This window comes from Ursus maritimus, unplaced genomic scaffold (assembly GCF_017311325.1).
Source record: "Ursus maritimus isolate PB19 unplaced genomic scaffold, ASM1731132v1 scaffold_23, whole genome shotgun sequence".
NCBI lineage: Eukaryota > Metazoa > Chordata > Mammalia > Carnivora > Ursidae > Ursus > Ursus maritimus.
In genome coordinates, this window is record NW_024424786.1 from 32,834,806 (window position 1) to 32,847,322 (window position 12,517).

A 12,517-nucleotide genomic window follows, 5' to 3' on the forward strand; every position below is an offset into this window, starting at 1 on the left:
CTTGTCCTATTCAATATGCTAAAAACTTTATGCAGGAGCAAAAGTGGACCCGGAATCAGAGAGCTCTCTATTAGCTTTCAGATCATTGAAACCAGATCTTTCACTTTATGAATGTCGGACATGATAAGCTGAGGAATTATGAGTAAGGTGACAATTTTACTAGTGGAACTGAGATTGGGTAGGAGCATATGTATATAAAAAATATTCTAAGCTAAAGGAATGGTGGCTATGTCATATACAGTAAGCAGTTCTAAAGCTGTGAGACTGATTGTGAATTTTAATATTAATTTGCATATGAAATTTATACATGAAGATTTGACAACATTTTGGCATTCTGTAGAAATGGAGATTAAAAGTGGTTTTCAGAAATTAAGAAAAGATTTTTTGTTGTTTTGAACTTCATTTCCTGTAGGATATTCATCTAAATCTTTTTTTTTCTTTTTTTTTTTTTTAAAGATTTTATTTATTTATTTGACAGAGATAGAGACAGCCAGCGAGAGAGGGAACACAAGCAGGGGGAGTGGGAGAGGAAGAAGCAGGCTCATAGCGGAAGAGCCTGATGTGGGGCTCGATCCCATAATGCCGGGATCACGCCCTGAGCCGAAGGCAGACGCTTAACTGCTGTGCCACCCAGGCGCCCCTAATATTCATCTAAATCTTATGTGAAATAATGTATGTGATGAAAAAAATCCATTTAGATAATTTGGTTCTAAACCAAAGAAAAAGCAAAAAAAAAGGGGTGGTTATACTTTCCTGCTGGGAGCTACAACACCCACCGCCACCCCATCTCCCTTAAAGGGTCATAGGCAGGGATAAAGGGACAGGTAGAAACTTATGTTTCTGTTGTAGTATTTATTACATCACAGATACTCAGAATGTGGAAATACAAGATGAGAAAATTAATAGATCATATCCCCTTCCATAGAGCTCAATTAGTTGAGTGACCTCAAGACTGTGCATTTGGGAGAAACTGCACATATCAGCTTGCCTTGATATGTAGACATGAGAAATGAATTCCATTTATATCCTAATGGACAAGAAATAGGGCCACCTGAACTTTTTTTGAGATAGAAATCTTCCTTTAACATAATTACTGTATATATATTTTTTCATCTTAAGGTGTTAAAAGAAGTAATAATAAAAAAACACAGTTATTTGTGATATTCGAAAATATACTACCATCGTCCATGAATAGAATATATTATCTGTAGGTATTTTAGAGAAAGATTTCCCAAGAGAATAAGAAAACAATGTAAGAAAATATTTTTTTTATCATCAATAGAATGCAAATAATTAAGATCTTTATGAAAAAGAATTGACATTCATAAGAAGGTGGGTAATAGGGTAAGGGGAGTTATTTTAAAAACATGAAGAATATTTGAAAACAAAATGCAATAGAATTTCATAAAAATAATTTCAACAGTAACATAAAATGAAAGGGAAGGTGGGGCATTTGCATGACACAGTGGGTTATGCATCTGATTCTTGGTTTTGGCTCAAGTCATGATCTCAGGGTCATGAGATTGACCCCAGTGTCAGGCTCCACACTCAGCGTGGAGTCTGGTTGAGACCTTCTCTCCCTTTCCCTCCGCTCCTCCCATTTGTGCTCTCTTTCTCTCTAAAATAAATAAATAAATCTTTTAAAAAAATGGAGAAGGAAAGGGAGAGAAAATGATAAGAAATGCAAATTGTACCAAATTTATGTGAGAGAAGAATTATATACATTACAATTTAGACAAATTACTAATAAAAAATGAATATTGTGCTGGCTTAAAACACATCACTAATACCAAAGAGTAAGAGACAGTGTAGCAAAGCCTACGGGTTTTGAGAGAAAAAGAATGAGAGTGAGAAGTCTTATTCCTAGTCCTACTGCCTTTCGTTTATGCAAAACATAAAAAGACACCTTCATATCAGCCTAATATTTACTACCCACGTGTTCACTTTATCAAATGTTTTACATTACTGAAAAATTTTATAACACCGTAAGTGTTGAATCCATATAAAAAACTTAAAGTAAAGTCAGAATATAAAGAATTGATATATTTTTCCTTCATCCTCAAAAACCATGTTTAATAACACTTAGGGAAAAGAATGAGCATCAAACCAGGAGTCCTTATACTTTGATTTGCATGGCATACCATTTTGTTAATGTCATGACTCTGGTCAAATCAACAAACATCTATGCATCTTGTATTCTCCATTTACAATATAAAACTGGTAAGTAAATTTATTCATGTCACTTAAATATGAAATGATAAGTTGATATTGCATTTGAGAAATTGATTAGTGGCTAAGATACATGGAGTAGTTATTACTTAAGACATAATCATCTACAACAGAAGTCGTATAACTATTTCCATATGTTTCCCTCAACGGCTCTGTCTTCATGATGCTTTCTTCTTGATCTTCTTCTTGAAGAAATGAACCCACAGAGAAGACAGCATGTTAGTTAGAGAAACATAAGTTATAATAAATTCTCCCAAACTGCTAAAATTGAGGTTTAACTATACAAGATAGGCAGCTAGCACATATGTTTAATTAACCTTTAGAGTTGCCCAGATTCTATCCAAACTCAACCTATCCAAAATATATATTTTTAATAAAGCCGGCTAGACTTTTTCCTAATACATCACAGCAGCCTTTATCAAGAGCATATTCCTCTTTCAACAACTTTCCTCCTGTTGTGCTTTATGAGTTAATATTAACTCATTCATCATTTTTAACTGATAGCCTATTCATGTTACATTAACCTCTTAAATGCTACTGTAAGTATTAAGACTTTTGTAATGAAACGCCTTTAATTCCCATTTTGACTCATAATTTGAGCAAGAAACAAAGGTATTATTAGCTGTATTTCTCTTTGATGTCAATATAGAGAATTTTTATTAAACGTTTGTATTGTATCACCAAAGAAACTGAAATTTTCCACTAAGGCGTTTTCCATTAAGAATTTAATGCACAAGAGAAAATATTATAACATTAATAAAATTAAGGAACAAGAAATTTATGATAAGAAGTCATAAAACACATACAATGTTCAAATATGTAAAAATAAAAAAGCAAAAAGCAAAGACCAAAAGTCATATTAAAATATTCCCCAAAATTGAATGTAATTATTGCTGGAAGAAGAAAGAGAGCAATAGGTTTTATTTTGCCTTTATGCCTATTTCAAGAGTTAGTGATACTATAGTGATACTATTAGTACTGAAAAAGTGGTTTGAAAAAATGTATATGTATATACATATGATATGTATTAATGGTGTTTCTATCTAAATATAGGGATACTATAGTTTATATACTTTTTTAAATTGATATTTTCTAAAAAGCCAGTATAGCGAGACATACTTGGATGTTTTCATTTTGGAGGATGGTGAGTCTATGGGAGCAAACAATCTCCCTTGGTGAGGAAGTAAAGCTAGAAAGATTCGGGGGTAGGGGCTGCAGAGGAGAGCCTGGAGATGACTGCTTAGGAAACTGGAAGCTGAGAGGGGATCCCACGGAAGTTCTGGGCTGAGAATAGGAATAATGGTGAAAACATGACCTAGAGTAGAGAAGGCATCTTTAAGTAAAGTGTTAGAATATCTTAAATCAGGTTTCAGTGGGGTGACCTAGGACAAAGGGTAGAAACTTTCAGTTATGAGAAGAATCAGTTCTGAAGATGTAACCATAATACGGTGACTGCAGTTAATAATACAGATTTGTATACTTCAAAGTTGCTGAGAGTGGATGGTAAGCATTCTTACCACACACACAAATAGTGGTTAACTATGTAAAATGATGGTAATAATGTATTATTAATACTTCCACAGTATATATGCATATAAAATCATCACATTGTACACTTTAAATATATACAATATATTTGTTAATGATTCTTCAATAAAGTTAAAAAAAAAAAAAAAACACCACCACCAGATTTCCTTAGGAGGATGGGGAATAGACTGGACCAAGATGAAATACCTAGACTTGCTTTCAAGTTAATTATTTGAAGGCAAATTCAACCTCAAACTCTACCCCAGGTAGCTTCAGTGCCTTGGATATGGTTTTAGGGTTGTCTTGCTATGTATCTTTCCCATATTTAACTTATGAAATAAAACACACAACGAAACTTATAAGAGAGAGAGAGAGATGGGGCCTGGGGTTGGGGGAGAGAACTGGGCAGGAATATCCCTGTAATCTCCATATGAATCAAAAAGCAGAACACTGCCATCACCTCCAGAGTCAACCATCCTGTCCTCACTCCTCCCCTTCCCCAGTACTAACTATTCTCTTGACATTTATGGATATCTCCTCCTTGTCCAGCGACCTTAGTTAGCCAAGTATTTATCTTAGCTTTTACAGGGTTTTCTTGTGGGTAAAATAAGAACACAGTGGGTCCTTGTGAAGATTAAACAGGAGTGCTTGGTGTATGATACACAGCAAACCCTCCTTTAAAATTTTTCAAATGCAAATTTTGTTGAAATGCAAACTTTGTTTTTCAAATTACTTTTTAAAAATGTTCTAGGGGCGCCTGGGTGGCACAGCGGTTAAAGCATCTGCCTTTGGCTCAGGGCGTGATCCTGGCGTTCCGGGATCGAGCCCCACGTCAGGCTCCTCCTCTATGAGCCTGCTTCTTCCTCTCCCACTCCCCCTACTTGTGTTCCCTCTCTCGCTGGCTGTCTCTATCTCTGTCAAATAAATAAATAAAAATCTTAAAAAAAAAAAATGTTCTAAACCAGGGGCACCTGGGTGGTTTAGTCCCTTAAGCGTCCAACTCTTGATTTCAACTCAGCTCATGATCTCAGGGTGGTGGGATCAAGCCCTGTGTCAGTGGGGAGTCTGCTTGAGGTTTTTCTCCCTCTCCCTCTGCCCCTCCCCCTGCTCATGTTCTTTCTCGGTCTCTCTCTAAAAATAAATCTCTAAAATTTTTTTCTAAACCAAAAATAATACAAAATAATACTAAACTTTATTAGTTTGTAATTTTTCCAGAAATTTACCTATATACTTGAAAATATACTATAACCCATTGCAACCCTTAGAGAAAACAATAAGACAGTTTTTGAGGAGAGGTGAAGACCATTAGCTACCTTGAGGGCCAGGGCTGTCTATACTCCTGTCAATTTATAGAGATTAGAGAAAGGAAAAGGCCCTTAAAGAGAAAGTCCCTCAAGTTTGTTTTCAACACAAAATTCCTTAAGTGCAGTCACTGGGGCCCAGGAGGAATTTCTAATGACAAATTCCTCAATCACACGCAATGGTAATTGCAGCTTGCATACAGTTTATAATCCAGATCCTATCCTAGCTGCACTTTGTCTGATAACTTAGATCTAAAGGAAATCCACCTGGTGAACTTATATTTGGGAAGGTAAATCCAAACTACTTGGAAAGAAGAGTCAGTGCTCTAGAATAAAAGAAAGGTAGTTTTAGAATGTATTCTCTAGTAAGTATTAATTATCCATGTGAGCTTGGGCATCTCTAGGAGTAACTTTAATGATGAAAATATAGATTGTGATTTGATCCCTTTGGATACAAAATTATCCCACTTGACTTCAAACCGTCACTCGGAATGTATGACTTCTCACTGGAAATGTTGGTTGAGTGGTGTCAGTTGTCTCTAAAATGATACAAGCTTTCTCTCTGTGAATGGCTAACGAGTTACGCTGAGAGAAATGTGAATTCAAGAAGATGAAATGAAATGCTCTGAACAGTAGGTGAATAACCAGAATTTCAGTGAAGAAAGAGAGGAGGAAGGAAGGAAGGAGGAAGTGGGAATGGATCCACAACAGAGTGAAAGAACATGTGGTGAATTATTTCTCCTCCCTTCCCATTATCCTGCCTGACTGTGATATCCACTAAATATATTTTTGCCTCCATTGTATAGCTAGCAGACTGACTTTCAGTTAAAGTTAAATACAGGCATCTTCTCTGAATGTTATAGATTAGTTTGTTTTGAGGTTGGGGCAGCAATAAATTCAAAGAGCTGCCCACTGAGAGGGCCATACGACATTCATAAAGAGACAGGCAGACAGTGAACGGGAAATGATGCTTAAGTGGATAACAAATTTCAAATTAAAAAAAAAGAACACTTTTAGAACTTTTGGGGGAAAGCTGAAAAAGTATTGATTAAGAAAAAAGTGATTCACAGGTTACTAGGAAAGTGATAAAGCCCAGATTCAAAAGACAAAAAAGCTCCTTGCAGTAACCACTATCATGATTACTGATACCTCCCTCCCCACGCCTCCAAAAACAGCCCCAAGAATCAACATAACCTAAGACCCTACTCAGGTCAACAAAAAAAATCAAACGAAAGTATCTCAAAACTCGAGTCTCTGTTTACCTTAACTCTGTTTATTTTGTCGTCTGCCCTTGTTTCTGAGAATAAGTATTATGACAATAATTTTAATTATGGAATATCTTCTTTATAGACCATTTGAAATCAGTGAAGTTATTTCTTTTAATCATTTACAAACTTTACTGAGTAATGGTTAAATAAATGGTAGCCTGTATTTGACAAGAGATAGAACAAAGATAAAATAATTAGAAATACTTATCAAGTCCCTATCATGTACTAGGTGACTTAGACATTTTATCCAGTTAATTCTCACAACAGTGTCAGGAGATAGACGTACCCACCACCGATGTATTTATCCATTGCAATATGATGATCTGAGGAAAAAACAGTACATGCCAAAGATCGTACAGATCAGGGAGACATGGCTAGAATTCAAAGTTAAATTTGTGCGAGCACTTCTTAGTATTTCAAGGCAGAAAGGAAGACAGTCTCTCCATCATTCAGGAATTTAAGATCACAAAACTGAAGAATATATTGGGTTTATTTTGGCATAAATTAAAAATGGAAATATTGGTCAAGTGAGGCACTATTTTAAATAATTATAGTATCAAATATCTATTGAGTATATACTAAGTATCAGTAACTATGGTAAGTACATAACATTTTGTTAAGTGCACTGCTAAGTGAGACATGTTATTTCAGATTTTCAGACTCTACTAATTAGGTCTATTGTCTTGGGCTAATTACTTAATTTCTCTATGACTCAGTTTCCTTTTTTATAAAATGAACTTATTAGTAATATTTATTTCTTAGAATTATTGTGAGAATTTAAAAAGCTTATGTTAGGCATGTGGGAATGCTAAAATTATAAGCTAATGTACAAATTATTAGACCTCCTCCTAGTGTAGTAAAGTAATGGAGTGAGGCCATATGCTCATTCGTAGCAAAATCAGAATATAAGCCCAACCAAGTTCACCTCATTGTGTTCAAGGTTTTTCAAAACTTTAATAATAGCAGAGAACCCAAGGGTTATGCAAAATCTTAAGTGAAACATACAAATTATCAAGACTAGATTTATCCTTTTTAAGATGGGGACTCTAGAACAAGTAAATACAAGTTTCTAAAGTGAGTGAAGAACCATAGCAGAGAATAAATTACAATCTCTTTTTTCTAACCACTGATCTTACAAGGAGACTATCTGTGGCTGGAATAGTGTGTCTGAGAGCATGGCAAGATTCAGTGCATTTTATTCATTATGTGAGCAGAACTTTCTTACTCTTTGCCATTGGACTACATATGGAGGAGAGAGGAACGGAGAGAAATTGTAGGGTTTTTTTAGTATCTTCTACCTTTTATAGACTAAAAGACTTTGTTCTAATTTATTATCTCATTTTGTCACATGCATATCAAATTTAGAATGGCTGAAATGGTTTAAGAACCATGATTTTGGAGGTTATCTGGTTTGGAATGATGTGATTAGGTAATTGGAAGAAAGGGTTTTTGACATTAAATTTATTCTGTTATCTATATCTTTTATGTATGGACTTGGGCTCTGGTTCAGAAAACTCTGGTTTCAAGTTCTGTTTTGCAAAATACTAGTTAGGCATTCTATGTAGACTTTCTCAGGAAAGCTTCAACTAATTTTTATCTCTGTGAGGTATTATTACTCTCGTATGTGCATCAAACTGCACTTAATACCATATTTGTTTAGATGTATTTTTTTCACAGTTCTCATACATCAGTTTTTAAATTTGAAACTCATAAGTCCCTGATTTATTTAGGGAACAAGTAATTTGTCTGTATTTTGTACAAGCAAAAGAGGTGAGGGAAATACAGTTTGGAGTTCACACTTAAAATTGATGACTGAGTCGAAAATAGTTAGAAATATAGGTGATAGTTTATACTTGATGAACCACATAAGTTTGGGGAATACTGAAATGAAAAAGAAAAAAAAAGAAGAAGGGAAATGAAGCATTTTCTGTGGACTCAAGAATAGAGAAAATAGGAAATTGGACCACATATTTAACAATATTGTTTTGTTATAAGGTTAGACCACATTTAATCAATTGGAAAATTAATTTTCTATCGAATGAAGACAGAAAGATGGGCTTTGCCTGAATATTCTAACAACTAGTTTCTACAGAGAATTAATTTCAGGTATGAAGTAAAATTTTGTTGTTTAATTTTGGGGCAGAGGAAGAAGCAAAACAGTTCAAGTGGTTGTTTATTTCTGTGCACATGATTAAGATAATGGTTTTATTTAGGTCCATCCAAAAGGAACAAGCAATCACTTTAAAAAACGACTAAACAAGAATTTCAAATATTATTTTAAAAATAGTGTGCATTTATTTATAGGTAAGAAGAAATTTTCATGGTATCATTGGAAGCACCAAACCTAACTTTTCAATGGTTCTCTCTATGCTAATTCTAAATCTTAAAATTGCACCAAAAAAATAAATTCATTTGTTTTAAGGCCCCATTACAAAGGAATTTCATATTTGGTGTGTGACAGTTACTTTAATATCTAAAAGAGAGTGATGAGGGGAGAATTTAAAAATTAATTGGTGAGAAACTGTAGCTACAAGATTAGGGAAGAAGGAATATCAAAATTTCTAAAGAAAGATGGTAAATATTAGCAATGCATTTTGAGGTCAAAATTTAAGAAAAACAATTGGATCATGGGTTACCAATTCAATGTTATTTTTTTCATGAGCACTGAGGCTCAAATTAAGTTAGCAGAAGCTATGGTCAACACCAACTAAATTGCCTGTAGGTTTAATATAATTGGTGAATGATGAAGAGATTGAAGCTATCCTCATTCATTCTGTGTATTTTCTATATACTGTTATTTAGCTGTTTTTTTTTTTTTTTTGAAGATTTTCTTTAAGTAATCTCTATGACCAACATGGGGCTCAAACTCACAACCCCAAGAACAAGAGTTACATGCTCCACTGACTAAGCCAGGCAGGTGTCCCGGTATTTTCTATATACTTTTAACTAAAATCCCTTCTATTTAGAACTAGGAGATTTGGTTAGTGCAGATCTCAAAGTTACCTTCCTGCTCAAAATAATTTTATGACATTAAAATTTCATTTTCTACATGAGAATCATATTTACTAGACTTCATTATTGAAAACTTTACTGATTTGGTAACACTAGCACTAAGATAATAAAATTAGCAATTAATACTCTAATGGTTAATAAAGCAAGGGTCATTTCTTAATATTTTTGTTAGTTTCTTAACCATTTTGTGGCAAAGTTCAGTCAGATTTTCTTATATTACAAATGAGATAATTTAAATTAAAAAAATTGATTAGTATCCAAATTCACACACTGGTACCGTTAGTAATGGAGCCTGGGTTCCAGCTGTTTGTCTTCATATAAACCTTTCCTGTAAGTTTTTTCTTTGAATTATGCAGCATCAAGATCCTTTAAGGGTTTGGCAAAAGGCATGCATTGGAGGAATATCAAAAAGAAATTCATACTATAATTCAAACCACTGTGAAGAAATTGACTTGCAGAATCAAGAGCAAAACCACAAAGGTAAAAATGTCTTCTGCTCTTCTTTTTAGTTTTAACTATCACTTTATTCTGTGGTTCATTTTAAGTACATGATTTGTACTGATGTGCCTATAAAAATAAACTTTTGATATAAAATGTCATCATTTTACTGTCCCAAATCACTAAGTAAAAGATGAACAAGCAATCAAAAAATTATTCAAACCAACTCAGGGGCCCCCTGCAGAGATTTTTTTATCTTACACCTTGTAAATATATACATATCATATAAATCTTTAGTTTCATTCTCTACCTCATCCTGAAACTATTTTGAGGAAGCATATATCCCACTAGTGACCACTCAAGCTTAACGTTTCTTCTGTATCGTTTAACAGCAACTTTAATGACTCATACTTGTATCTTTAACAAATGTGAGTTTACAAGGACCTGCAGAAATGTCCTTTCCAAGGGCTTTGTTGTATATTCCTCTAGAATTGAAAAACATTTGGCAACTAATCATAATTTTTAAACATTTTTTAAATTTACTGATTGAATTCATTCATGAAACATAATGTCAAGATCAAACCTAATGTCCTGAAAAACTAACTTATGGAAATCACCATGAGACTAATCAGAAAAAAAAAAAAAAAAATTAAATATCAGATCTTATTTTCTAAAACGCTGGGATTATATCCATTCAATATAGCTTCATGATATCGGTGTCATCATCCATATTCTCCAAGCACATGTCTGACACTGACTTGTGCATTATGTCTTTTCAGGGGACTGTTATGCATTTTTACTGCACTGGATCATGGACAGTAGGAATAACGTCACTGTGTTTATTCTCTTGGGACTGTCTCAAAACAAGAGCATTGAAATCCTCTGTTTTGTATTATTTTTATTTTGTTACATTGCTATTTGGGTGGGAAACCTGCTCATAATGATTTCTATCACGTGCAGTCCACTAATGAACCAACCCATGTATTTCTTCCTTAACTGCCTCTCACTCTCTGACCTTTGCTACACGTCAACCGTGACACCCAAACTAATGACTGATTTACTGGCAGAAAGGAAGACCATTTCCTATAGTAACTGCATGACACAGCTTTTTATCCTCCACTTTCTTGGAGGCGTGGAGATCTTCATCCTCACAGGGATGGCCTACGACCGCTACGTGGCCATCTGCAAGCCCCTGCACTACACCGTCATCATGAGCAGACAGAGGTGTCACGCAATCGTCACAGCCTGCTGCACCGGCGCATTGATCCACTCTGCCAGTCAGTTCCTCCTCACCATCTTCCTGCCCTTCTGTGGCCCCAATGAGATAGATCACTACTTCTGTGACGTGTATCCTTTACTGAAGCTGGCCTGCACCGACACATACAGAATCGGTCTCTTGGTAATTGTTGATTCAGGACTGATTGCTCTGATGACTTTTGTGATTTTGATGGTGTCCTATTTTCTGATATTGTACACCATCAGGGCTTACCCTGCAGAGAGCCGCACCAAAGCTCTTTCCACTTGCAGTTCCCACGTCACCGTTGTGGTTCTGTTCTTTGTGCCTGTTCTCTTCATTTACATTCGACCAGCCACCACTTTCCCAGAAGACAAAGTGTTTGCTCTGTTCTACACCATCATTGCGCCCATGTTCAACCCTCTGATCTACACGCTGAGAAACATGGAGATGAAGAACGCCATGAGGAAAGTGTGGTGTCATTATTTGTTTTTGGAAGGGAAGTAACTGGTGTTAAAAGCATTCCCGAATTTCACTTTAGGGTATTCTATCCTGAGCCCTAGAATTAATAAGAAATGATATACAGTGTATAGTGATTGCAAAAGCCAACCACAGGTTGGAGCTCAGAATCTTTAGCATTTCCTCAGACCCCTCCTGCCTGGACAATTTACTATTTTAAAAAAAATGTTTTTTCTTCTGTTTTATTGAAGTATTATTGACATACAATAGTCTGTTCATTTCAGGTGTACATCACAGTGATTCGATATTTTGATACATTTTGAAATGATCCCCACAACAAGTCTAATTACCATCTGTCACCACACAAAGTAATTACATTATTATTGATGACTGGACAATTTTCATTTATTTTTTCAGTTCATTCTTCCTCTATTCTCCTTGCATACCAGTCCCAAGTCCTCCATAATTCGATACTTTATTTTGAACATAGAAGGAAGTCTTTTCCCACGTCCTCTGGACTTCCACTATCACTACATTGTGCGTTCCTATTAACAGAAACAATAGGAAGTCATCTGGAAGATTAGAAATATAGGTAGATTTTACTCCCAGCATTTCAGAGGAGAGCATATAAAGGTAGGTTTTTGAGCTGAGGTGAATAGGTTCATGAGCTATTCAGCATTCATAAACACTCTCTGTATGATATTTGAACCTAGTCTCACTCTCTCCCTTCCAGAAAGGAAACATAACATCCTCAACATTCTGGACGAAGTTAATTTTAATGTTAGTTTCTCTTCTAGTTCAGGTTATGATCCTTCCTGAAAAATCTGTAACATTAAGAACAGGCTGTAAAATTACTCAATACATTGATACATTCGATTAAGTGTCCTTGTTTCTATAATTGGTCATGAGATTTTAGTTAACATTTATACCTTTCTTTCTTGCACTGCCTGCTCACTCTTCCCACTGATTTGGGTTCATTATCTACTAGTATGAACCAAATCGTCATTCCTGAAATTCCAAATCTTTAATGGTCCTGCCATTTTTTTTTA

The 12,517-nt window shown here is 34.9% G+C and overlaps 1 protein-coding gene across 1 annotated transcript; it reads left to right on the top strand.

Moving 5' to 3' along the window:
- Nucleotides 1-10,586: 10,586 nt before the first annotated feature.
- On the top strand, nucleotides 10,587-11,695 carry LOC103666041 (olfactory receptor 4P4-like). The gene has a single exon (XM_008694073.2). The coding sequence runs from the start codon at nucleotides 10,587-10,589 to the stop codon at nucleotides 11,514-11,516; it is 930 nt and encodes a 309-aa protein (XP_008692295.2). The 3' UTR covers nucleotides 11,517-11,695.
- The last annotated feature ends 822 nt before the right edge of the window (nucleotides 11,696-12,517 follow it).

Coding starts and splice junctions, on each gene's coding strand:
- LOC103666041 (XM_008694073.2), top strand. CDS start 10,587: ATGGACAGTAGGAATAACGTCACTGTGTTTATTCTCTTGGGACTGTCT.